This window comes from Asparagus officinalis, chromosome 10 (genome assembly GCF_001876935.1).
Source record: "Asparagus officinalis chromosome 10, Aspof.V1, whole genome shotgun sequence".
NCBI lineage: Eukaryota > Viridiplantae > Streptophyta > Magnoliopsida > Asparagales > Asparagaceae > Asparagus > Asparagus officinalis.
The window spans coordinates 69,294,039-69,321,376 of NC_033803.1; the positions used below are offsets into that span (position 1 = coordinate 69,294,039).

Sequence of the window (27,338 nt, forward strand, 5' to 3'; positions counted from 1 at the left end):
CTGCTTTTGGTCCCCTCTTGTTTGGACCTCTTTAAATGTGCCATTTCATAGGGTGGCTTGTGATGAGAGCCAGGTTATTAACACAAGAGAGTATTAAGGCTGGACATTGATTGTCCACATATTTGTAATTTTTGTCAACAGGGCCCTAAAGAATTGGATCATCTGCTCTTCAAATGTGATTTTTCAAAGAGGACGTCGCTGGGAATCATGGCTTGGAGTGATGTTAATACATGACTGGCAAGATGAAGTGATTTGGTTGTTTAGGCAAATCAATTTGTAAGAAAGTTTTCTGTGCTTTCTTAGCTGCATGTGTATATCATGCATAGATGGAGAGGAATCGGTGGGCATTTGCAAGAAAGGAGATGCCTTTTGAGAGGATTATTAACGATATATTATGAGAGAGATCCTTTGTAGAGCATTTCATTCACATATGCCTTACCATACTTTGATGTACATATTTGAAGTAAGCAAGTAAGTTCTTAAAGTGCTTTGACATTTTTCTGTAGTCCATTCTTGTATACACCCCCAGGAATGTCTGGGTAGCGGTCTGCAAATATCGCTCATGGTAAGTGAAATATTTTCAATTACCAAAAAAAAGAAAGAATTAATAATCAATAATTTCTGGAGCATTCCTCATAAACACCCCAAAATTTAAAAAAAATTAGCCGATCCTAAGATTGGGAGCTAATTTCTGCTAGCCTCGATCTATCTGTTGCTTTAGGCTGAAAATAGAGAGTATAGAGGATGTATTAAGACTTAAATGACTGCTGATTAATTGACCTCACCGGTATCCATCTCAAGGTTCGCTTTTTAACAAGTACTAACTAACAACATTATCAAAAATGATTTCTTTAATTAATTTTAGAATGTATAGGACCTTGATAATTTGGTTACACCACCTAATTACGATCAGAGAATCGGGCTGATGTTTGTTTACCTAATTACGATCGATGTGACATGCATGGTGTTTCTGGCCGAGACGCATGAGGATAATCTCTATCTCACGAAGGGCAACTTCTAGCATTGATTGCATTAGAGACGCTGATCAAAGATGGCGCGCGGGAGATATGTTGGAGGATCTTGCTTGGATTATTGTGCCAAGTGGATGATATGACTCCGATTATTGCTCCTGGACAAAGATGTACTTGACCTTTGGGCTCCTGGAAATTGCCTCAACACGGTATGGGTAAAAGCAAGTACGTACGAACAATAAAATTAGTATTAACAGGTAGAATATCGATCATTTCAAACAAAATATAAATGTATGTGCAACTCAGTTTCCGCATATACCTTTTTTTAATAAAGAGTCCTCGCATCTCTATGATATTTTTCCCCCCGCGTTCAGGGGCTACGTTTCCGGGGACATAACTATGTGAAGCTGACACGAAAGTCAACATGTGCTTTTATCATTGACTAGTTTTTACACACGTGCAATGCACGTGATTTAATACCATGATTAAGTATTTTTGGCAGTTTGTGCTCATTTTTTTCTTTAAACTCTTACATCCCGATTATTTTTTTATGTTTGTTTAAATGGGATACACCCAATTTAAATTTTCATGTTGATATTTGAATTGACAAAAAACAAATATAATTTAAAAATAATTTGAATTTTCATATTATTTTTGACCGATATGAAACTAAGCTTTATTTGAGAAAGTATAGCATTGCAAAGTGAAAAATATTAAAATAGTGTTATACAAGGAAGGTGAATATTTAAAACCAATATGGCAAAATGATTGATTTAAAGTATGTTAAAACGATGCAAAAGAGAATATGAAGTTTATTCCTAATCATTGATAGACTTCATAAAAAAATATAAATTAAAGATTAATGCTAACTCTAGTATACTTTTATATGATAAAAACATCCACATAAGAATATAAAAGTACTGAAAAAAATTCATGAAACTCCCTTCTAAAGATTCCTAATTTCACTCAAAATAATTAAACTATTCTATAAAATATTCATAAAATATTGTTTTTATTTCTTCTATTTTATTTTTTATTGAGTTAAGATCAATCCTTCTTCAGGTTTATCATTTATCATTTCTCGGACAATTCTAGAGTATTGTCTTCATCATCTACATCAATTGTGACATCAGGCTAATTTTGTATTTTTTATGCTATTATCTTTCCTAGGCTCGTTAATTTTTTATCATCTCATTTAACTTTACAAAGAAGTCAAATGTACTTATGATGTTCAACACAAACTGCTCAAAATATAGACTTTGATTTTTTTTTCTATTTCAATGAGAATAAATATTAATTTCATATATATAAAATTCTTTGTGTTCCTAATTTATTACTTAAATAAATTAGAAGCTATCTCTTTATTTTCCTCTAAAATGAATTCTTCTGATGTGCATCCAATAAGAATTTCTGTTATTTCAATAATATTACCTTTGCTCTATCCTTATCATTTTTCATAAAGATCTAAAATAAATACCTGCATTATTCATTACTAATTTCTCTTAGATTATAATATTAATATTTAATTTGAAGAACACAGTATGGAATTTATGAATACTTACTAATTTTTCTTATGTCTTCCATGGAGATTTTTTCTTTGATTAGGATAAAGTTATTAAATTATTTTTTAATGTAACTCATTCAGTGCTTCATTAATAGATATGTCTTATGTTAATGCCAATTCAAGTGATTCATTGACGTTTTCTGAATTTTAGATTTATTTCCATCACTTTCCCATTTGCAATGGAAATAACTCAATTCTTTTAAAGTTATCTCTAAATATTCTAATAGTTTCTCCATATGTAATTCCTTGTATTCTTTTACCCTATAAATATTATTAACGTCAAAGATTAAAGTTTCTAAATTAAAATCAATTAATGCTAAGGTATAATATTATAGTGTTTTATCATTTCTATGGATTTAAACATCTATCAATTAATGTTACGAATGTATTTTGGCTACCCCAACTTATTACTAAAATTATATGAAATTACTTTAATTTATATAGTGCCGATAATTTTTAATCTATAATATTTTTAAAAATTTTATCCATTAACCGGATGTTTTTAATCAATTCTTATTGTTTTTGTTTACCAGTATCAACTTAGACTATTCTTAGATGCTGAAAATGGATAGTAAATCCCTAAATTAGAAATTTTAATATATATATATATGAAAAATACCAAACAATTACACTTTTCTTTGCCAAGTTTTAAAATTTTAGCCCATTTTTGTGGTTTTGAACTTTGAGGGTGTGATTTATAATTTTTAAAATTTTGAAAGAGTTTTTAAAAAATTTACTTTTAAGTTTGGTAGTTGTAAATTCTATGTTTCATGTGTTGGTGGTAATTTTTTAAATGTTAGTATATTTCTTGTAACTCTAAAATTTTAAGGGTGTCTTTTGCAATTATTAAAACTATAGATTAATTTTGAAAAATATTAAATTTCAGCGGTCTACCAATCAACGAATTTGATGTGTGCTAGTTAAAAATTTAGAGTTTTTTTTTACGATTTTTAAATTTTGAAGGAGTTTTTTAAAAATTTTGAGGTTAATTTTGGTAAATTTTAATTTTTTAGGTGTCTAAGGGTAATATCTTGAATTCATCTTATTTTATTTACAAATTTTAGAATTTTAGGGTGGCTTTTTATAATTTGAACTTTTGAAGGTGTTTCTATAATTTTTGAGATATTGATGGTGTTAATTAAAAAATTTAAATTTAAATGTCAAAAATTTTAGGTGTATCATGGTAATCTCTTGAATTCATCTGTGTTGTTTGTAAGTTTTAAAATTTTAGAATTTTAATGTGCTTGTCTGTAATTTAAACTTTTGAGGGTGTTTCTATAATTTTTGAGACATTGAGGTGTTAATTGTAAATTTTAAATTCTTTGCAAACTGATGTTAATTTTTTAATTTCATGTTTTTTATTTTAAGTTTTGAGACATTTGGATGAGTTTTATAATTTTGAACTTTTCAGGGTCTTTTCTGTAATTTTAAAACTTTTTATGGTTTTTTTGCAATACTTCATGTATTATAATATGTTATCTACTTGTAATTTCTTTATCTTAACAAACTAATATCATTTTTATGTTTTATATATTTTATTAATATTAGTTTTTTTAAATTGTTAAGCTAAACATGGTTCACATAGGATTAGGATAAGATATGATTATGATTAGGATAGATTAAGATATAAATAAAATATTCAAAATAGTGAAGGGTAATATTGACCATTGAAAATTAGAATTTGATTATAGATAAGGTAGTTCAAACTATAAAGGGGTATATTTGTCTAAAAAAGATTTTCTGAACTCGTGCTTTTAAAGGGAGTATGATAATAAAGGGTAAATATATATATATATATATATATATATCGGGTCTATAAGCCCCCTCAATTTTTTTTTATGGTTTAATAGTAAAATAAATCACTCTAGAGTCTATTCACGTTTAACCCTTAATAATAAGCCTTACTATTTAACAGGCCATCACATAAACTCTGCCTGCGGCCCAAAGAACAAACACTTTGCAGCCCAGCAACGATGCCGTCACCAAAAAAAAAAAAAAAAAAAAAAAAAAAAAACCCCCCCCCCAAAAACCCTCCACCCTATAAATTTCTAACTCCATTCCATTATTTTCTCCTAGGGTTTCAGGACCACCGCCAAGATGCAGATCTTCGTCAAAACCCTAACTGGGAAGACCATCACTCTCGAGGTCGAGAGCAGCGACACCATCGACAACGTCAAGGCCAAGATCCAGGACAAAGAAGGTATTTTTCCCTTGAATTTCTTCAAAAAAAAGTTGCGTTCTTTAGTTGCGATTGCCGCTGAAAACCCTGATTCTGTGCAGGGATCCCTCCGGATCAGCAGAGGCTCATCTTTGCAGGGAAGCAGCTCGAGGATGGGAGGACTCTCGCTGATTACAACATCCAGAAGGGTGAGATTGCAATCTTTTGTGTTTGGAATTGTAAATTTTACATTTTTAGGGTTTTTGTGCGTTAAAGTTCGTTTCTTTGTTGGAGTTTATGTAATGTTGACCGCGCCGAGTTTAACTCAACGTGTGTCTACATTTTGCGAATATCTGGATTAGGATTGGGGGGTAAATCTGCAAATATGGTTGATTTGGAGGGTATATAGGCTAAAGAAAACCCATGATTTATGCGTTGGTGTTTGGACTAGATATATGCGATTTTTGGGTTTTGTGTATTGAATTTGTTTTTGTTTTGAAAATTTTGTAGAGTCCACATTGCATTTGGTGCTGAGGCTGAGGGGTGGCATCATTGAGCCCTCTCTTATGGCTCTTGCGAGGAAGTATAATCAAGATAAGATGATCTGCAGGAAGTAAGCATTTTTTTTAGTCTTTGTTGGCTATTTATAAATATCTATTTTAATTTAGATTTATTTTGAATTGGGTTTGGGAACTATTGGTTTTAGTTTTTCTGGGCTTTAATCGTGCCTAAGAAATTGCCATGGGCCCGAAAAGTAACTATACCTTTAACTTTATCATCTGCATTTCTTTAGTTGCAGCTGATTTTCATAGGTTTTACATCTTATTGGTCTTTTAAATGTTATAATAATATCATTTTTACTGTAAATTTGTGCACGGTCCTGTTGTTCGCCTATGCTTAGTTTTGATCACTAGGTTACTATAAATTTGTGCACGGTTCTGTTGTTCATCTAAGCTTGGTTTTGAGCACTAGGTTTTGGATGCACGCGTAAGTAATTAAAAACTAAATTTAAAAAATTGTTAATGGTCAAAACAAATTTGATTTGAAATGGTTTAAATTCACAATAAGAATTAAAATGACATGGTTATTGACAATTAAAAGACAAGCACTTAACATGATGATTCTTTTTGTCTTTGAATGATGATGCATTACATGATTTTTTGCTTGCTGTTATAATAATGAAGTAAATTATGTAACCACACATAATACTTTTCCTGAGTGTGAGGGAACCAATGGTGGAACTAGAATGCTTTTACATGAACATTATAGTTTTGGGATCTTTGCTGGTGGAAGTGTTTGCTAGATATAATTCCATTTTGGGCTTAAACAGGGTTCTTATACTGACTTCAAATGTTAATTGGGCTTCTTGCTATCTTGTTGTCAGATGTTTCATTGTACCCTTATCATTGCTCTCCTCTTCTCTGAGGACATGCTATTTTTCATTTACTGTTTTTAACTTTTAAGAAAATTTACTTTTTTTGAATAATCATTTTGTGCTAAAAAGGCAATGATTTTATTCTTAGCTAATGGAGTTCTTTCTCCATCAAGCTCTATTAAAGGCAGGTTCCTCTTTCTACCTAGCAGCCAATTTATCTTAGTTTTTGTTTTATTTAAGTTTTTATTGTACTTGTCCATAATTCCTTTATTTTTGCTTGTATTGCCTGAAGTTTTATTTTTTGTTTGTGTCATAGATTATTTTCTGCCTTCTTGACTTTTCAAATTCATTGGTCTGAGTGATCATCATGTAGTATGGTGCCTACTGTTAGTTCCACAATAATGAATTTCTTTTCTATGCAAAGGTTTTGAGTATCTGAATTCAAGCAAGGCCCTTAAGATCGCCTTCCTATTTAGTGGAAGCGTTTTGAGTCATAGCCATGCAACAATAATGTCCAGGTTTTGGAGAGTATTTCTTCAGAGCCGTCTCATTTTCCTATTTGTGGGTGTTTTTCTTTGTTGGTATATGATCTTCCTCGTGTAAATCCTCGGGATTAGTAACAGCTTGCTGCTATTTTGACTGTGAGGATTTTATTTGGGAGTTCCGATTTCGACTAGTGTGAAAAAACACTATCTGGAAGTTGAGGACATAGTTTTCCATATATGTTTTTGGTTTTCGGAACCTAATCTTTCATGGCTATCAACCATCTATTTATTAAATTTATAGTACCAATTTTTCCCCACTCTTAAATAAGGAAAATATTCTGCTCTGACAAATTTGCATCACTGTAGTGATGAAATGCTTAGCTTTTTGTCCAATGTTACTTGATGCACGGTCAATGGTTCCTTTGCATGAATTTATCACTAGTGTTCCCTTCAAATTGGTTCTTTTCCCGGTCATATTTCCCTATATAAGTGCATCTTTCTGGGATTTTTAGAATGATAGAAAACACATGGTATTAAGGGACAAATCTAACAGTTCGTAATTCTGCCAATATTTTTAAGGTAAATGATTCTTGGTAAAAATTGCTGCCATTGGTTCTTTCTTTATCAACTCATTTTCATTGCCTATTAAAATATTGGTCAATAATAACATAATTAGATATTGTTTCTTCAAATCTAATCATTGTGTATAATAAACTTGATCTGCCTTGTCTTCTCAAATTTATCGCAGTACTTGTTTAAATGGTTGAAGTTTTGTAGCATAAGAATGACAGATATTCTGTAGTTGGTGTTCCTTTTGTCTATATTTTATTTTTGTTGGCAATGCTTTATTAAAGATTTTAACTAATACAATTAGGCAGAAAGAAATATTTATTGATTTTTAAACTAACTATGAATGTATATTTTATTTATTTACTTTTGGGTATTCTAGGTGCTATGCAAGGCTTCATCCCAGGGCTGTTAACTGCCGAAAGAAGAAGTGTGGTCACAGCAACCAGGTAAATTTGAATGCTTGGAAAGATTTGTGTTATGGTTCAAATAACTTATGATTTTTTTCTGCGCATATTAATTAACTAGAAATTTTCTTGATGTTTTGCAGTTGAGGCCCAAGAAGAAGATCAAGTAGACTAATTATCTGCTTGTTTGCCTTTTTTTCAGTCTGTTACTGCTGCTTTAGTTCACCTGTTATATGCCTTTTGCATAACAAAGTAACTGCTGTTTTTCCAGTGATGTTGAACAATAACTTTTGCTTGTATTATCAGATTATATTAGCTCTTTTGGTCTTTTGAGTTTTATATTACATTTTATTTGCAGAGATTATGGGTTAGTAAGATAAAACTTTTACATCTGATGGCTGTGTATGTTTTTTTTTCTTGTCTGATGGTGGGTGGGTGATGTTTATTTTGCTGATAACGCTCTTTTGTATATTTTAGACACAAGCGTTAAAATTCCAGTATTTGCCTTATTCTAGTTCAAATTCTCTTTTAAGGCATCAGGTCTTGAACGCTTCTCTCGACATCAAGGGTCCGTTTGGTCTGACAGAAGTATTATCGGAAAGTAGATCGAAGAATCATGAGTAGAAAATAGATCAAAGAAGAGAATTTTTAATTTATGAAGTAAGAAGTAATGAAAATAATGTATATAATAAAGGAACGGTTCATTTCTATCTACTCTTAAACCAAGTGAATGTAGTTTCTCATTTAAATGATTGAATGAGAATCATTAAGCACAAAATTTTATGTTTATGTTTGTTATTAAGTTCCTCGATATTGTTTATATATATGTTAACCTTTTGTTAAAGTAGTGAAAATAGTGCTTCTTATTTTATTTGATTTTTTTTTGTTTAGCTAATAAATAAAATATTAAGAAGGAAAATATTAAGCATTTGTAACCGTCCTTCTCCATTTCGGCATTGAATTTTACTGTCTAACGTGTAAATAGAGCAAGAAGTTTAGCATAATGTATTTTCTGTCCGTAAATGGTGTTTTTGTGGCTACCACAAATTATAACAGTAACTATTCTAGACTTTGAATCAAATGATTTCAGATAATCCAAATCCCCTCTCGTAAACTAGTACGTAATTTGTATCCATCGCACAAAACAATTCCCTACCTATAAAATTATATGTAATACTATTTAAGGGGAAATGGAAATGAGATGACAGTCCATTCGAGAAACAATTCTAAACTCAACTAAGATTTGGGAATCAAGAAACTACAACCAGTCTATATTATGTACATAACATAGATCAGAGATTTGGGAATCAAGAAACTACAATCAGTCTATATTATGTACATAACATAGATCAGGAAGAATGTTTACCCATCCGCTACTCTTGCATCTATGCGATACATTGGCAAAAAAATTTGAATACGAGGACCTAAGAAAGCTCCCCTCTCACACTAGCAAACACTGTAAATAATAATAACAATAATACATCACACAACAACTACACAAGAATAGCTTGTGTTATGAAACCAATCAGTTCAGTTGAATGAGGGGCGATCTTGGTATCTGCGAGGGCTTCTCCTTCGACGATTCGTAAGGGTTGTTTTCCCTAAACTCCTCTAGAAGAGTATCCATTGGCATTGCTCGAAGCGACTCGATGGTACCCTTGCTTGGCACGTTGGGCTCAGACCGCAACGGTGTCTCACCGCTAGGCTCATAATCCTGATCAATATAAGGTATGGCGTGAAGTTTAGATTTGCGGAAGGTTCACAATATTTACTGATGGGTAACTTTCACAAATCTATGAATCTAAAGGAAAAATACAACGTGTTATCGCAAAATTATCCTGATGAAGTTATAAACATTGTTAAATGTCTAAAATTTATGCCTACCAATTAAGAGGGAGAAGATGCGAGTGCAGTTAGATAAAGGACAATTTTTGAAGGCAAAAAACAAGCATTCTTTAAAATTTTATTACAAGATAACAATTTTGTTTACTTTTAATTAATAAAACTACCAACTCTAAGCCATCAACATCTCTGACAAAAGTCCCCTTTAATTATTTTCAACCACATCAGCATGTATGACCGAAAAGTTGGTTGCTTTTTAATCGAATGTAAACTTGATCATGATTTACAATTAAATGTCAGATTTTTTTTCCCTCCCCAAAGATTTATCTTAAAGTAAATAACATCAAGATGGCCAAAGTAAGCCAGTAGTATATCACATGCCAACTTATACTACTGTCTGAGGTATATGAGAAATTTTCCCATCGTAGTTTGTTTAGCCTCAAAGAAATATAGCAATTGGCTTACCTTGTATGTATTTTGGAAGGTATTCTCTGCGTACTCGTTGACATCAGAGGCCCAGCTCCTATGATCCTCCTGCAGCTGCTGCAGAGTCTCAGCGTGGATTTCTATTTCTGTCAAAGTTCCTTTATTCGATTCCTTGTCGTATTCCATTATACCTAAACAAAAAAATAATGTTTGGTATGTCAAAGAAGTATACTCCTCATAAGCTGACGATAGAGAAATGTTAACCTCAAAATAGAAATAGGAGGCTGACTTAATTGCAAGATACGTTGAAACCAGCGATACAGAAATACCCAGTTCTCAAAAATAATTCAGAAGTCCGATGTCTCAAACGGTGCAAGGTTGGATGTTCGAACTTCCAGGTTAGTGGCTACTAATGCTACGAGGTTTGGTATACACAATCCACAATTTAGATTAACTGTCCACACTTAAACTAATCAAGGTTCATATTTTATCCTGATCTTAGATTAAACAAATGACCCCACATCAGGTGCTTATTGTTCACAGTAGAGAAATTCAAGATGATGAAGGGAAACTCACTCTCTAAATGATGTTGAATATCTTTGCTATTCTTACATGCATCCTCCTCAGCAATACTTCGTGCTGATGCAACCTCAGAATCATGTTGCTCATTACTCTCAATGGCGTTTCTACGAACAAAAAGTATCAGTAACCTACCATCATATATATTAGAGTAAAAAAAATATGGATAAATGCATTCAAACTCTACTAACCGAATAAGTGCATCCATGTCGACGACATGCTTACTGCTCATCTCATTAACAGATGCATGTATCTTCTTCCACTGTTGGCAGGCAGCATTAACAGTGTTTTCACTGTGATAAGTTAAGATCACAGGAGGTTGCAATAAGCGAAAAACAAATTTGCATAAATATCACAATAGAAGTAGGAAAGGACAAAGTTGGGCCTCAGAACAAACCATTCTTGAAGAACAAGTTCCATACGACAATGCTTTGCTGCAGAGAAGTTGGAACCATCTTCGGAATCATGCTGTGCTTTCATGGAAAATTCTTGCCATTTCCTCTTGGCATTAGTTGTCATGCCATTGACAGATGATACATGCTCATCAAAAACCGTCTTGTTCTCCAAAGCAGAATCCCTAAATGCAGTGAGTCTTCCATTGACCTGGAAAGCTCAGTAATGAGTGGGCTTGCTGAAGATCATAAGAAAGCAAGCATATATGATAGGACAGACCAGTTCTTTTTGTCGGTGCATGTGACTGGACACTAGACTCGTCAAATCTGCTATAAGCTTTTCTGCTTCGGACCTTGATTCCTCCTGTTTATAGCACCAAAGTTAAATTATACGACAAAGTCACATAAATAAGCCTCAAAGATGTGAAAAACACCTCATAAGCCTTCTGGAAATCAGCAAGGCTAGCCGCCTGAGCTTCATGCACCAGATTCGAGTGACTGTGAAGCTTCCTTGATTCTGCACCCAGCTTTTCAAGAAGTTCAAAGATAAAGTTGGACATCTCCTTTGTATGCTCCAAACTAGAAGAAAACCTCTGCCATTAACATGAAGATGGTTGATGAATGAGTAATCAGAAACTTCAAGATAATTTTTTAACTAACAAGTATTACAGGAAATGATAAAAGTTACAAACCTGTCTCAGCTCCTGAGTGAAGCTTGCAATCTCTCCTCGATGAATAGACAAAGTACCTTGTAGATTCTTAAAGATAAGATCTGTTTCTCCTTCCCCCACAGTTAGCAACTGATGCACAAGCAGTTAATTGGTGAATTCCGGTAAGGGCTATAACATTAGTTTAAAAGTTAAGCCTTAATACATACATGAAGAAGAGAGGAGCAATTGGCAGCAGCAGCAGATGAGATCTCTTCGAGGCCAGCATCGCTTGTTGATTTATGCAAGCGTACTGCATTCTGAATTCCTTCTACATGAGAAATGCACAGTGCCCTTGAGTTTGACACCTTCTTCTTCAGTTCTAAGACTGCCTGCATATGAAGTGAAGTATAGATGGACAAGTGTCTCCGAAGGGGTGCAGACATAAGATAAGCAAATGTACTTACCTTGTCATGGAAATCTAGACAAGATTGACAAAGATCCCCAACAGACTGAAGGTGTTTATTCTGTTTCTCCATTGATGTAGCTAAAATTTTGCAGAGTGAGGTAACTTTATCTGTGAGATCAACCTGAAAACTATTGACTGTTGACCTATTTGCAGCATTCAGTTGGTCTTCTCTGGCTGTGGAATCAAATCCATCAGGAAAACGAAGTCTCATTATTATTTTTAAAAAAGCTCAGACCTGTAAGTTGTCAAATGCAAACAATACCTATTTTAGAAAACAACGAAGCATTATCACGAATAGATTTCTCCAAGTCTGCCCGCAAAACACATGCTTGATGAGCCAAAGCATTTTCTGTTCAACAAAATTATAGAAATAAATAAAACTAATACTCTTTAAGCTTATATATAAAAATATCTGGACTTTTGCAAACCAGCTTTCTTCTGTTCTGATATGATGAAGTCTTTCTCTTTCAGGGTATATTGGGATTGCTGGAGATCCTCCTTTGCAATAGCTAATAACTTGCTAGTATGGTTCAAGCTTTTCTGCATAAAGAAACACAAAGGAATAAAGTCCATTGAACAAATATAAGGCCTGAATGACAACAACAACAACGACAACCATAATAGCACACACCTCTGTTGCATCAAGTTGTTTTCTCAGATCTGCAACAAGATGCAGTTGTGTGTCATTACTTTCCTGTAAATCCTCAATTTGCTGCAAGAATGCAAGAATTATTATGCACAGCTGGAGCAGATACAGGAGTAACACCAAAATTCATGTTGGAAGAAATATCCATTGCAGGAGCAACCTAACCTTTTGTTGGGTTTCTAGTGAGACCCCCATTTGCTCAATTTGCTCTGCCATTGCCTTTGAAGAATCAAAAAAAAGCATTAACAAAATAACTTTGTGGGCACTTTGAAAAAAAATTACCCTCTAATGAATATCAGTTGCGAGCCTCCTAACAAAATATGGGTGGAGTGGAGATTTCACAACAGACCAAAAGGCACTTAGCACTTAGATGTAAGATACACGAAGTGGTGGGGATCCTTTTGGTAACCGTGCATATAGACTGAACAGGGACAAGACTACAAACTCACTTGTGCACAAAGGTTCAGGGCATCAGATAAAATTAGAATCGGATATGTGTTGTACCTTTCTTTCAGCCTCCTCTTGTGAATATCTTTCTTTTGGTATGTAGACTCCATTTTTCTCACGAGTAGCATTCAGTTCTGAGAAATAAACATTGAGTCAACTCTCCTGCTAAAACTCTGCACCTGGAATGAGCTATCAAAGCTAACAAGGGGCTCTACCTGCTTTAAGCCGGTCCATTTCCCCATAGAGGTCTTTGATCAAAGTTGATTTCATCATCTTTTGGTTCACCTAAAATCAGCGCAGGTAATTGGTGATGAAGGAAAAAATCCATAGTAACAAAAAATGGGGGAAGAAGGATAGAAGACGAGTATGGTCATGTGTGTTGCTTAAATTTAAACCATAAACCTTATCTTGCTATGAGAAAATAAAACCAGTGCTGACGGCATCATAAAAAAGTGAGTTAATATACATATGGTAATTAGAGGCATGCAAGTGTCATGTGTACTGTATAATTTTCAAGTCAGCAAAGACATGAATTACAATCTAACAAACAGCTTTTCTATTTAACAATAAGAGATTAGTAGTAAAATGCAGGCGCATACAAGTGAAAAAATAAAGGCACTGGACATGACAAACTCTTGCATAGCCAAGATCGTGAACTAGCATTGCTTACAAGCATTATGGGAAGAATGAAAACAAAAAAGAATAAGAACCTACAATATAAGTCTATGATGAATAGTTAGTTGACGTCAATCAAGAGAATCGAGTCATTTCAAGGGGCAATATTTTACAATGTGGAATCAATAATTATGACCACATAAAATTTCTTAATTATCTCTACACTAGAATGTTAAAAACTTACTGCATGGTACTATCCTATCTTTTATTTTATTTTTTTTATTTTATTTTTTTTATTTTTGAGTAAACTGCACAATAACCTGTGTTTGTGTTATGTTGTGTTTTGTGTGCGCGTGCATGTATATGATGTTAGACATGGAAGAGCAGACTTTCTAAGCTAAGTGTTATGTTGTGTTTTGTGTGCGCGTGCATGTATATGATGTTAGACATGGAAGAGCAGACTTTCTAAACTAAGTGTTATGTTGTGTTTTGTGTGCGCGTGCACGTATATGATGTTAGACATGGAAGAGCAGACTTTCTAAACTAAGTTTACCCATATTGGAATCATAAAAAACAAAAGCAAGTGCCGACATGCAGAAATTCTTAACTTCATGATGCAAGGCTAGAGAATACATGGCCAAAATCTCTACTCCAATTTACGGAATAAACAGACCACAAAACTAAAACTGGATTCCATTTATTTACCAACCAAAAGACAGAATCATGAAAACATATAGAAATGGAGAAATTAAAGCACCTCGGGCCGATTCTTTATATTTTTTGCTCTGTGAGCGTAATCTAACGTACTAAGGGTCTCTTCCAAACAGTGCACAGATGGTGAAACAGTGGCTATTATGCAAGTCTTGGTCCTTCCTCCTAGTGAATCACGAAGCAACCGAGTAAGCTTGCTGTCCCTGCATGATCAATAGACCTTCAACACTGAATTCAAATGACGAGCTTACCAATAAATTTGAAGTGACCAAACCACAGATAACAGGTTTATGGGGCAGATAACAAACCTGTAGGGAATGTGCCCAAGGTGTTCCACAAGAGCAGTAATTACACGTCCCAACGTGAGTAGACTTTTGTTTATTTCCCCAGCTTCTCTTGCACGACCCTTAGAGAAAAATATTAAACAAAATGTCTCAAGCAAGGCAAACTTAATAGTCCAAACAAAATAGCATAGCGACTAGAGAATCCACTAGGTGCAGTTATCGAATAGTATAGTTATCTAGTAGGCGTACCTCCCTCGCCCCTGAGCGACAAATGTTCTCTGATCCGGCAAGATCAACTAGATTTAGCTTCCCGCATTTAATAAGTTCTTCTCCTTCTGGGGTGGCCTCTTTGATGTGTATTGTAATGGAAAATAGAGAATGTGACCGACTAAAGCAACAAGAAATAATCAGAATCAGAATAAAGTAACACCTAACAACTCAGAGTAAAGGAAACCATTAAGGAAAAGGGTACGAAATCACCTTGATTGTTTGTTCAATAAAGTCTCCGCAGTACGTCTCTTTGCTGATCCCCTCTCCAGAAGATAAAAGATTTCATTGGCACTTGTTACAATCTCTTCCTCGAGTCCTCTTACAAGAACACCCCCTTTACCATCCTCCATAAGTGGTAATGCCTTTTTCTGCTTTTCCTCCAAAACAACTTTAGATATCTCTTCCGGAGCAAGCAAATCAGTGATTTCTTCATTATACAGCTCTAAGAAAGTAACTTTTACACTATATTCAGCATTTTGACTTTCTAGGGTGTCAAATATCTGTTTCACAGCTCTTGGTATAACGCCTGCATCTGAAGGTAATTGACCATTTGGTCCACTCTGCAAGTATTATCGTAACAACATATTAGATTTTAATCCTATTATAAACAGAAACAATTGTGATTAAGGGGGCATGGAGCCTCCAATGAATGAGATATAAACAAAATAACCAAAAATAATGTTTGAAGAACAGGTAGAACTCACCTTAGATCTTCTACATTCACCTTCCATGGTATATGTCTTTCCTGTACCCGTTTGGCCATAAGCGAAAATTGTACAGTTAAAACCCTCCAAGACCTCATTTACAATAGGAATCACTGCTTGATCATACAAATCCCTCTGCTTTGCTGAAGGACCAAACACCTGTGTACAATGAATTCAACAAAGAGAGAAGCAAATCATCACATGTAGTTTATTATGTGGATCCCCAAACACAGTCCATGCATGAAGAATTTGGAGCAGTAAAAAAGTCTGGTAACTTGTTCTTAGATATACTAGTTTACAAAATTCATATAATTTCATTTCTCCTTGTGGATACATGCTTGCCTAGTTTGTCTGGAAATCCAAAATATTGTTCTCCATTCCACTGTAAGCATTTAATGCATGTTAAAATCGTTGTTTAAGATAATGTACTAATCTGCTAACTGCTTCTTTCATATCTAATTGTAACTGAAATATTCAATGTTTTGGTTTGTTAAAAAGAAAGTTAAAAAAATGCAACTTAACAGGCTATTGAGAATGAAAGTAAACTAGCAGCCTACAATTTTCTCATACAGATTTTACTGGTGCTAGTTCAAAACTGTTGGTTCTGTATCATACACAAAACACTTGCACTGTGATTCCCATAAGAGCTATAGAAGATAAAACCCTCTCCAAAAGGTAATCATCCTATACCAAACTTTCGGCTTCCATGATAAAACCCTTCAGTGAAAAAAACACTACTCTGAGCAACATTTGCAGTTTCTTGTGCACCCATGAAAGTGTGAACAAACATAAATATCTGAAAAGAGGTACATTTCTTATTTAATGATTGTTCTAGTGGTGGTTCCAGTTCATAACATGACAAATATCATCTAATCTAATTATTTAAACGACACAACTGGGCAAATTTTCAATATAACAAATGAATGGTAACGAACTAAACCCGAAAACCCTGGATGACACACAGGGACCTTCACAAAACCTAGTAAGGTCTATCAATTCGCTTCTTTCCAGAAAAGAAATGGCTAAAATCCTAGTTTAAAAAAAATCAACAGCTTCTTGTCATTTTAGTAAACTCTTATCCAGAAACGATCTCATGCTTGCTAATTTGCCCCGAATCGTTCATATAAACTTACTCAGATTACTTCATAGGGTATAAACGACAGAAAAGCCCCACTATGAAAATTTCGATGCTTTTTTCACCAAATCAAACCTAAAACCCTAGATTTACTTATTAATTACCTTGTCGAATGTAAAAATCCTATCAATCTGCTTCCCTGCGATCGTCTGAGACACCGCCACTTCCCTCTGGAAATCATTGCAAGTCACCACTTGCGGCGCGTTGTTCCGCAGCTCCTCATCGCTGAACGGCCTGAAAATTACCCCCAAGAAAGAGCATTCAATCCTCCAAAATTCATCAGAAATCGAAACCCTAACCCTAGCCCTAACTTTTTCGGCCAGGGTTTTCGCTGTTACCTGCAACGTAGAAGGACCTGGACGTTGACGGCCTTCTCTTTCTCGTGGCGAAACGACATCTTAGAAGAGACGGCGAAGCTTGGAGCGGCTCTTTAATGGCGGATCGAGATCAGATTAGTGAGATAAAATGGGAGTTTCTCTCTCTAAAAATTTCCCCTTTTTCTCTCTCCTCTGTGTTCTTTTGTTTTTTTTTTAGGGGTTCGTTTGAAATGGGAGCGGGATCGGCATAAAGCAATTTGAAATTTGGGGAAATGCGCGATGACCGTAGGATTTATTGCTTGCGGATTGGACGGTCGAGATGAAAAGGGTGGGATTATGAGTTGTTGGACGACTGTACCCTTATTTGATCGGAGTGGGGGTCTTTTATTTGGGACCGCGGGTGACGGATATTACACTTTTGTCCTTAGGATTTCAGAAATTACATATTTCCACTCTTTTTTTTTGTTTTTACATCAAAACCATCTTTACTTTTACCCAAACTGATACTTACTACCTTTAAATTTTTTTTTAAATGTAAACCACTTTTACTTGCTAACATGTTTGCAATGTCACATCTAATCCGGTTTCCAGCTGGAAAATACACGGAATGACCATTTTACCCTCACTATTTTCTTGTTTTTTCATCTCCTTCCTCACAAACCCTAACCTAGCCTCATCATCCTCCTCTTCTCCCCATCTTTCCTCTCATTCCTCCCCCAACTCCCCTCCACCTCTCTCTCGTCCTCCCTCTTCCTCCCTGACCTCCCCCTCTCTCATTCCTTCCCAAGTGGGAACTAGGATTAGGGTTAGGGTTTGGGGAAGGTCGCTGCCATGGATTAAGGTTAGGGCTAGGGTTTGTAGAAGAGGAGGATGAAGGAGACTAGGGTTAGACTTAGGGGTTGGAAGGAAGAAGAAGGGGTAAAATGGGAACACCTGATTTTTCGTGTGTGAACAGTAAAAATGTTTGACATTACAAACATATTAGGAAGTAAATGTGATTTGCATTAAAAAAAGTTTAAAGGTGATATGTTTGAATTGGGGTAAAAGTATATGTGGTTTTAATGTAAAAATATTTTTTCAGTTAATTATCAAGTACCTTCCCCTTAATAATCAATAGTGATAGAGTTACCAAATTGTACATGAAAATTAATTAATTAACCATTAACTTAGCTTTGGAAATTAATTTATGATTAATTTTGTATATTCATTAGCAGTTTACACCCATCGACTATTTGGTTAGCATTTTGTACCCCTCAATTTATCTCCAAATTTATCCTTCTAAAAATGACAATATATAAGTGCTAAGTGAACTTACAAGTTAAGGGGTTATCTGCACTTTACCTTTAAAAGATCTTCGTCTCCAATGACCATGTAACTAATAAACATTATGCTTTGTTAATTATGATAACTATATAAATGGTGCATAGTTAACTGGACAATAAAAAGAGTATTTCCTTAGAGAGCATTGTAGCAGTTAGAATAGTTATGAATCATTTGATTGTGGCTTCAACGTTAGCAGTTGAGAAACAATCAACCTTTAGATGCTGTCGCAAATTTGTCGCCTTTTTTAGAAAACATCCTTCCATATAAGTGCAACACAAATAATAAGAATATTACACATGAAAATAATTTTTTTTCATAGGTGTCTTTTCTTCCAATCAGGCCGCAAATAAATACAATCTACAACTAGGATTTTTTTTAAAAAAAAACAATCAAAGAAAGCTCGAGACCAACTCAAGCCTACGGGCTTGGAAGAATTTGCAGCGACCTTTGCCGCTGGATTCAATATCCTCGGTTTTCCTCTTGTACCCGGTGAACCCTACATTTGACAGTTTCAGCTGCCGTTTGCCATTCCCATTTCTTGACCCTTCTTCATCCTCTTTATCAGCCTCCCTAGAGCCACAAGATAACCATTACTTATTATCTCCGAAAACAATAAGTTCGATTATAGATAGTCAGTAAAAAGGCGACGGCGATCATAAACACAAAGACTTCATACCACATTTTTGGGATCAACTACATGTATCTTATTATTTCATATTGTTCTGTTACTGGTCATCTCCTTCGCTGAAGTTCTGATATCCTTTTTGAAGCAGGTTCTCTTACGACTTCTCCTATGTGTTAATTGCAGGTACGTCTCCTATGTGTTAACTGCAGATAGACCGCCTGCACCGTTGCCAAATTGCAGGTAGACCCCAGTACTTCCATTGTTACTGATAGACCCTCGGATTCTCAACTCCGTTAGTTTTCCCGTTTAAAGTAGTTATATGTGATGATTGTTATGGAGTTTACAGTGAGAAAATCAGTTTATGAATCTCATATGTTCCACTGTATGAAGCTCAATTTTAACATGAAACTAACAAAGTTGAGAATCCATGGGCCTATTTGCAACACTAGAGGTAGAGGAGGCCTATCTGCAATTTGGCGATAGTAAAGGGGTATATCTGCAATTAACCCTTCTCCTAGCTGGTGCAGTTTGTGACAAATTGTTGCCATTAGGCAGATGAGGAGTATTACTAACAAGGGGAGATATAATGACGCAGATAATACACCACTGTTTCCATTAATTAGAAGAAAAAAAGAAAAGAAAAGGAAGTCTTAGAAGCCAAGGCAAGCTAGGAATTTGTTATGAATGTTCAATAACTGATGATGAAAAGCTTACCAAAGAACCTCAACAGAATCTTTGAAATAGGGGGTGCATGTACCCCAACTGAAACGCACCAATGTGGGAAATCCAAACAAAGAATGCTTGTGATGCTCCAACCAAGCTTTAGTCTCGGGATCTGCTCATAAGTTTCATAATAATTTCATCACACTAAAATGATTCTAAAGACCAAAAACACGAAGGAACAGAAGTACAAGAAATAATGAGGAAAAAAACTGTAGATATACATATACATATCTAAGGATTATCTACCTCCTGGATATCCAGAACCAAAGTTCGTGTGCATGTTGTCAGCAGTTTCATCAGGGACCCAGTCACGCAAAGCCCTGTCCCTAGTAACCTACATTAGAATGTCCCTATCATCAAACTTGAGGGTGCGCATATGTGCACACGAGGATACAAGCATATCACGTTATTTGCAACATTATCAGTGTATTCTAACAATACTTTTTCTTAACAAAGAAGCAAATCAATAACTCTTCATGACTAACTGAGGTTCATTGCAATCTTTATTTCCCATTGACAGTATCAATGTTAGGAGATTTGTGTCGGTCTTAATAATTTTGGATGGGAACAACGAGTGCGCGGAATGAGTTAAATTAATCTCAAAAGTCCTATTCATCAAAAAAAAAAAAAATCTTTATCAATATAATACTCATAAATGAAATCAGTATTTCAAACCTTGGATCACATAGTTTACTCGCTATTAGCAAATATCAGTTTGCATTAGTTAATATTAGTCATATTGGCAGTAGTAGAGGGTTTCATCTGGATTGAATCAAAAGCTCAATAGAGTATTGTTTACATATATGTATGAGCCAATACTTCAAACCTTGGTACTAACAAAATATTAGATGGTGGTTCGGGGCAGTATCATCAAAGAAGTATCCCTTGTGTACAGTCCATAAAGCCTCCAAGGGCCACAATTAGTGTAACTTCAACTGTCAGTTAAGTCCTACATATGTTGTAACATGTAGAACTTGTGTCGCTTTCCGATTAATTTGATTTCTAAACTATGACAATCTATTTTTTTAAGCTAAGCTTTCTAAACAAGCCAGAGAAATCTTCACAAGATCATAGGCTATGAGATTTAACTATACTCACCTTTGCGACTATGCTTGCTCCACTAACTACTGGATAGAGGCTATCAGCTTTTTTGGAGACCACAAATTTCACACCTGGAAATATTTCCGATAGCTTAATCTGATACTTCTCTGCATCTCCAACAGTATCCACATACACCTTGTTAAGAAATTATGAGAATACAGAATGTCAGTGAATGAAAAGGGAAAGAAAAATGTTCAAATGTGAATTTAGGAAAAGCAGAGATTTTACCTCAGTTAATAACACGCCCATATTAATAACCCTCCTGACAAGGCCAATAGCTGAATTATGAGAAATTTCATTCAAGTTAACTTTTAACCTGTCATCAAGAAACATGAATCTTGATTTAGAAGGTCCAATTTGATGTTAGAGAGATATTGGTTATTCACACAAAACTAACTTTCTTAACATCTTAGCTGACAGCTCCCTTGGGTCTATGACATCAACTTCCCATCCAATACAATTATCCACTTTCAGATTTTCAAACAACTCTTCCCGTTTTTCCTCTTTCAGAGTCTTTGAATCTGCACATCAAGAATATAGTACAATGACATGAAGTAACAAGTTAGGGGCCATGTAAGTTCTTTTGATTGCAACAATCTTCAACTTAAAAGCCAAATGTAACTTAAGTCGATGATCTATACTCCATACATATTAGGCTGCTAGGCGATCTTTAACATTCACATGAATTTAGTATACAAGGTCTAGAAGTGTGAGGATCTGTTCTTTGGCCACAAATTTATGCAAGTTTTGTGGCCTTCTTATGTAAACACTCAATAGATGATATTCCAATGACCTAGTTATTTGTTCCATTCATTTGATTCATTCAGTGTTGCATGTCTCTGGGTCATAGGCATGCACATGTTTCTATTAATTTGTTCTTCAACAAACTTGTGGCATTGAGCTCATTTATAGTTTGAACGACAGTGTCTCTTCCGCTCAATTCATTAATCAGAAACTTAAGAAGCTGTGATGGCTCATGATTTTCATCAGCAGTGTCATTGAACTTCAAATAAGTGCACTACAAAAAAAACAATGTTACATTTATAAAGTACTATCTATTAGGTCTCATGTTTATGAGCCTATTGTCTAATCTAGTTTTGATGATTAACAAACAATTCCTAACAACGTTTGTTGAGTGTTTGTGTTTGCTTGTTAGGTATTCTACACAAAGATCCTGAGTTGAAGGTTGGATGGTCTTGCGCTTTCACGATCATATTCAAAGGAGGTTGGAAGGAAAACGGAATAAAACCGTCGCAATTCAAGTCAAGATTTATCATCACTTCATCCGCAACCAAGACGAACTAATTAAAGATCTATTACTTGGGTATAGTAGTTTAGATTTATACTTTGTGTGTTTACACTTAGAGCTCAAACCATACACACACATTTTATTCGTTTTCATTGTTTTACACATTTGTTTCATATTTATCACATTATACATCTTTTTGGGAAAATTGCATGTTTACGGATTAAAGACTTGATTATACTATTTTACATCTTTTATAAAGTCTATTAATCCACTCAAAAGAAGTTTTAAACTTGTTTTAAATCATTTTGTCAAAATCAAGTGTTTTGAGATTTCGTATTTTGAGTGATTTTGCAAATAATAAGTTTTCACAAATGGGAAATGATATTTTAAAAATTTCTTTTCTAACATGTTTATATTCATGTATATATATAAACATTTTCTCAAGTTTCATAATTTTTGAAATTTATTTGCTATTTTTAAACACCCTTTGAAAATTAATTTTTCTATTCAAAATTGGGTTGTGCATGTTTATCAGTCGACCGACACTGTTCATCAGTCGATTGATAAACTGCTCTGTAATTGCTAAATAGTTTCTGTCCAGTCGATCGATCTCCATCAGTCGACTGAACAGTGTTTTCAATCGACCGATGACTTGCATCAGTTGATCGATAAATTATTCTGCATTTTCAGTTTAGTTTCTGCTCAGTCGACCGATCCTTATTAGTCGACCGAACAAGCCTATCAGTCGACCGATGAGATTCATCAGCGACCGACGGAGTGTTGATTTTTCAGAACTTAGCTAACGGTCATCTCATCAGTCGACTGATGCTCACCATCAGTCGACCAACGACACTACAACGGCTAGTTTTTTGTGTGCTTTGTTTTTGAGAGTATAAATACCACTTCTTGCATTGGCTTTTTAAATAAGTTTTTCAAGGGTTTTCACAAGAATTTCAAGAGTTGTTTTTCAATATGTTTCCATGTTTTAAGTGGGTTTGTTTTGTGTGAAAAGAGTTCACAAAGAGAGAATAGAAATTTCATCAATGAGGCATCTCAACCTCAAATCTAGAATTCTCTTTGTTTTTAGAGAAGTTTTCTAAACTCAATTATCTAGCTTGTTGATATTTCAATTGTTATATTTATATTTGCTAGATTAATTCGAGTTTGATTTTATTTTACTTATTGATTTCATACACAACCTTTTTTAGTTCAAGTATTTTCACATATTGTATACTTGGGTTGTGGGAGTGTATTTTTGAGTGAGCTTCAACTTAGTTCTCATCTTTGTATTAGAGAACAAACAAATTTATTTGTGCATTATTGTTGAGAACACGTTATAATATACAATGACACTTAGACGAGTGGTTAGGAGAGACCGTGGTCAATTCCAAAAGGAGTGGCGTTGGTTGTAAAGCCTAGAGAAATGTAGTAATTCCAAGCACTTGAGGAAGGTGACACAGGTAGGCCAACACTTAGAGTAGTGTCTTATGGGATTGACAACGTGTGATTTGTAAATGTTATCGGTGAGCGTTGAAAATTGATTTGTATAGTTATTTTTGTTGTGATTACTGATTAGTGGAGAATCTCCTTGAGGCTGAGGAGCGGAGACGTAGATCGAGGGTGACTGAACTCCGTGAACATATTCTTGTGTTTGTGTTTGGCATTGTCGTACTTATCATTGTCTCATTGTTTATATCCCCTATTGCTTATTGTATATCCTTGCATATTTCATTGTATATCACATTGTTAGGATATATTAGATAATAAGTTTTATTTTGATATTAATTTTAGATTAGATTAGCAATTATCCTATTCCCCCCCCCCCCTCTCCCCCTCTAGAGTATTTTCACTATCTTAACTTGTAGATAGTCATTCAGTGTGTTTTCACACAAGTTCAGCATTTCAAGTATATATTTTTCTCTTGAGATGAGACTTCATGTATGTACTTATTTTGATAGCGTAAATGTTTAATAGCTAGGAAAGTACATGTGTTGTATGCTATTAAAAATTGACAAGATGCATGCTTAAGACATTTCTCGGACGAAAAAAAAACCTTTCTCATGGCTAATGAAAATATCGAAGCATTATTAAGTTAGCTAAGGGGTGAGACTCTGTGATCGAGAAGAAATAAAGAGAGACAAAGCAGGTTACCAGGATAATTTAAAATTCACCAGAAAAGTAGTTAGTCTTCACTTAAAGCGAAAGTCCTTTGATTTCACGGACGCAAGATACAAAAGATTTGGAAACATGGACTTCAAAAAGCAAATAACTTGAGTGCTCTCTTTTCTTCGTGGACTTCTCTAGCGAGCACTCTGTTAAAATTTATTTAAGAAGGGTGAAAAGTATAAAAAAAACTTACCTTACTGTTTTTCCTTAAAACTCAATCTGATACTAAAGCCTAAGCAGCTTTCTTAGGTATAACTTCTGAGACAAACGAAACTATATGCTTAAATGACTGTGAATCAAGAAGAGGGTTAGAAACTCTATAAGTATTATTCTGGACAAAATGCTTACACTAATGTCAAAAAAGAAAATCCAGTGAAAGGAGACAATGAGAAACACTTGATTTGGCTCTTCTTCTCCATGTTCGACAACAAATTTCATTAGTTACCCTTTCTGGAAGCTTCTTTCTCTCTCCTTCAATCCTCATCAATGAAAGTGTTCCTTAGGTTTAAGCATTTAACTGCAATGCGAATGGTAGTTTAATTTTTTTAAAATCAAAACCATTTTCATACCAATTCGTATGGTGATTTAATTTTTTAAACTACAATGCAAATGATAGTTTAATTTTTGAAAAAAAACATTTTCTCATACCAGTTCCATTTTTGGAATTTCAACCTATAATCTAAGAAGCAAATGGTAAGGAACAATTCCTCGATACAATCAAGCTAGATTTTGAAACACAATTAATACCTGAGTTATCAAAAGAACCAAAATTTGTGAAAAAGATGACATTTTTATGGTCTAATTAGGGCTGACCTGCAAAATTTAGGTTATTAAAAATGTTACATTAATATTTTTCTCCATGTCTCTTCCACTAAATTCATTAATCAGAAATTTAAGAAGCTGTGATGGGCCTGATGGCTCGTGATTTTAATCAGCAGTGTCACTGAACTTCAAATAAGCGCACTACAAAACCAAAATAAAAAAAACAATGTTACATCTAAAGTACTATCTTAACTTGTAGATAGTCATTCAGTGTGTTTTCACACAAGTTCAGCACTTCAAGTATATATTTTTCTCTTGAGATAAGACTTCATGTATATACTTATTTTGACAGCGTAAATGTTTAGTAGCATAGGAAAGTACATCTGTGTTGTATGCAATTAAAAATTGACAAGATACATGCTTAAGACACTTCTCGGACGAAAAAAAACCTTTCTCGTGTCTAATTTATGGTTTAATATTTTTCTCCATGTCTCTTCCACTAAATTCATTAATCAGAAACTTAAGAAGCTGTGACTGCTCGTGATTTTAATCAGCAGTGTCACTGAACTTCAAATAAGCACACTACAAAACCAAAAAAAACAATGTTACATCTGAAGTACTATCTTAACTTGTAGATAGTCATTCAGTGTGTTTTCACACAAGTTCAGCACTTCAAGTATATATTTTTCTCTTGAGATAAGACTTCATGTATATACTTATTTTGACAGCGTAAATGTTTAATAGCATAGGAAAGTACATCTGTGTTGTATGCTATTAAAAATTGACAAGATACATGCTTAAGACACTTCTCGGACGAAAAAAAACCTTTCTCATGGCTAATGAAAATATCGACGCATTATTAAGTTAGCTAAGAGGTGAGACTCTGTGATCGAGAAGAAATAAAGAGAGACAAAGCAGGTTACCAGGGCAATTTAAAATTCACCAGAAAAGTAGTTAGTCTTCACTTAAAGCGAAAGTCCTTTGATTTCACGAACGCAAGATACAAAAGATTTGGAAACATGGACTTCAAAAAGCAAATAACTTGAGTGCTCTCTTTTCTTCGTGGACTTCTCTAGCGAGCACTCTGTTAAAATTTATTTAAGAAGGGTGAAAAGTATAAAAAAAACTTACCTTACTGTTTTTCCTTAAAACTCAATCTGATACTAAAGCCTAAGCAGCTTCCTTAGGTATAACTTCTGAGACAAACAAAACTATATGCTTAAATGACTGTGAATCAAGAAGAGGGTTAGAAACTCTATAAGTATTATTATGGACAACATGCCTACACTAATGTCAAAAAAGAAAATCCAGTGAAAGGAGACAATTTGAAACACTTGATTTGGCTCTTCTTCTCCATGTTCGACAACAAATTTCATTAGTTACCCTTTCTGGAAGCTTCTCTCTCTCCTTCAATCCTCATCAATGAAAGTGTTCCTTAGGTTCAAACATTTAACTGCAATGCGAATGGTAGTTTAATTTTTTAGAAAACATTTTCATACCAATTCGATTGGTAGTTTAATTTTTTAAACTACAATGCGAACGGTAGTTTAATTTTTTAAAAATCATTTTCTCATGCCAATTCCATTTTTTGGAATCTCAACCTATAATCTAAGAAGCAAATGGTAAGGAACAAGTCCTCGATCCAATCAAGCTAGATTTTGAAACACAATTAATACCTGAGTTATCAAAAGCACCAAAATTTGTGAAAAAGATGACATTTTTATGGTCTAATTAGGGCTGACCTGCAAAATTTAGGGAAGAGAGAGTCTTCTGATAAGAGCAAGCACAGTACAAGCATCCGTACACCATCGGACCTAGAACAGAGCTCATTGGATAAACGAAAAATTCATAGAAACGATGATTTATTCCCAAATAAGTGAATTAAAAAAATTTTAAAAATTGGGGAGCAAAAGATTGAAGAAGAAACCAAGAACTGGGCCTCTTCCAGCCTCGTCGATGCCCATGATGCAGGGCTCCGATGCCCATTTCGGTAATGGAGCTGAACCCAAGATCAGAGCAAACCCTAGAATTTTCCCGCCAAGAGCGTGAAGAGGGGAGAATCTGATATCAGAGCAAACCCTAGAACTTTCCCAGCCCCTCACATCGCTGATATTTCAAATATACACCCTCAAATAATATAACTTGCTATTAGCTCCCCAAAGCTTATAAGTTGGTTTCAATTACTCCCTCATTTAGGATTCCCGTCCAACGTGTTAATCTAGTTAACTTAAAAATTTTAAGTTAAAAGGAATATTACCTTCAAATCAAACAGTAGAAAGTTAGATGAACTATTTGAAACAATTTACAAGATTCAGTAACCTAACCAACTAGTGTGTTCCCTCTACAAAGCATGGCCCCCCTGTTTTCTTTAAAATACA

At 34.4% G+C, this 27,338-nt stretch overlaps 3 protein-coding genes across 3 annotated transcripts; 1 reads left to right on the plus strand and 2 right to left on the minus strand.

Annotated features, from left to right (window-relative positions):
* Positions 4,576 to 7,917, plus strand: LOC109825718 (ubiquitin-60S ribosomal protein L40). Its single transcript, XM_020392593.1, has 5 exons — positions 4,576 to 4,735; positions 4,816 to 4,902; positions 5,204 to 5,306; positions 7,503 to 7,569; positions 7,671 to 7,917. Exons 1-5 carry the CDS (start codon positions 4,633 to 4,635, stop codon positions 7,695 to 7,697), a joined length of 387 nt encoding a protein of 128 aa, XP_020248182.1. The 5' UTR covers positions 4,576 to 4,632; the 3' UTR covers positions 7,698 to 7,917.
* Positions 8,740 to 17,231, minus strand: LOC109825716 (kinesin-like protein KIN-5C). The gene is made up of 23 exons (XM_020392592.1): positions 17,033 to 17,231; positions 16,799 to 16,928; positions 15,560 to 15,718; positions 15,066 to 15,415; positions 14,835 to 14,973; positions 14,610 to 14,707; positions 14,348 to 14,504; positions 13,191 to 13,260; positions 13,033 to 13,109; positions 12,694 to 12,747; positions 12,514 to 12,594; positions 12,311 to 12,422; positions 12,145 to 12,231; positions 11,881 to 12,056; positions 11,644 to 11,805; positions 11,459 to 11,566; positions 11,201 to 11,359; positions 11,047 to 11,130; positions 10,772 to 10,977; positions 10,566 to 10,667; positions 10,372 to 10,481; positions 9,835 to 9,986; positions 8,740 to 9,241 (listed from the first exon to the last, which is right to left on the minus strand). Exons 1-23 carry the CDS (start codon positions 17,089 to 17,091, stop codon positions 9,053 to 9,055), a joined length of 3,021 nt encoding a protein of 1,006 aa, XP_020248181.1. The 5' UTR covers positions 17,092 to 17,231; the 3' UTR covers positions 8,740 to 9,052.
* LOC109825679 (ribonuclease H2 subunit A) lies at positions 18,554 to 26,970 on the minus strand. Its single transcript, XM_020392548.1, has 8 exons — positions 26,888 to 26,970; positions 26,703 to 26,774; positions 21,181 to 21,304; positions 21,012 to 21,099; positions 20,781 to 20,918; positions 19,929 to 20,016; positions 19,674 to 19,794; positions 18,554 to 18,904 (listed from the first exon to the last, which is right to left on the minus strand). Exons 1-8 carry the CDS (start codon positions 26,922 to 26,924, stop codon positions 18,724 to 18,726), a joined length of 849 nt encoding a protein of 282 aa, XP_020248137.1. The 5' UTR covers positions 26,925 to 26,970; the 3' UTR covers positions 18,554 to 18,723.

What these genes read in the sequence shown, in the direction of transcription:
- LOC109825718 (XM_020392593.1), top strand. Translation starts at nt 4,633, where the DNA reads ATGCAGATCTTCGTCAAAACCCTAACTGGGAAGACCATCACTCTCGAG. An exon ending in GATAAGATGATCTGCAGGAA is followed by an intron (nt 5,307 to 7,502) that starts GTAAGCATTTTT and finishes TGGGTATTCTAG; the next exon opens with GTGCTATGCAAGGCTTCATC. An exon ending in AGTGTGGTCACAGCAACCAG is followed by an intron (nt 7,570 to 7,670) that starts GTAAATTTGAAT and finishes GATGTTTTGCAG; the next exon opens with TTGAGGCCCAAGAAGAAGAT.
- LOC109825716 (XM_020392592.1), bottom strand. Translation starts at nt 17,091, where the DNA reads ATGTCGTTTCGCCACGAGAAAGAGAAGGCCGTCAACGTCCAGGTCCTT. An exon ending in AAGAGGAGGCTGAAAGAAAG is followed by an intron (nt 12,748 to 13,032) that starts GTACAACACATA and finishes GATTCTTCAAAG; the next exon opens with GCAATGGCAGAGCAAATTGA. An exon ending in TGCACCGACAAAAAGAACTG is followed by an intron (nt 10,978 to 11,046) that starts GTCTGTCCTATC and finishes TGAGCTTTCCAG; the next exon opens with GTCAATGGAAGACTCACTGC.
- LOC109825679 (XM_020392548.1), bottom strand. Translation starts at nt 26,924, where the DNA reads ATGGGCATCGACGAGGCTGGAAGAGGCCCAGTTCTTG. An exon ending in CTCTTCCCTAAATTTTGCAG is followed by an intron (nt 21,305 to 26,702) that starts GTCAGCCCTAAT and finishes CTTGATGTGCAG; the next exon opens with ATTCAAAGACTCTGAAAGAG. An exon ending in TCAGCTAAGATGTTAAGAAA is followed by an intron (nt 21,100 to 21,180) that starts GTTAGTTTTGTG and finishes TCTTGATGACAG; the next exon opens with GTTAAAAGTTAACTTGAATG.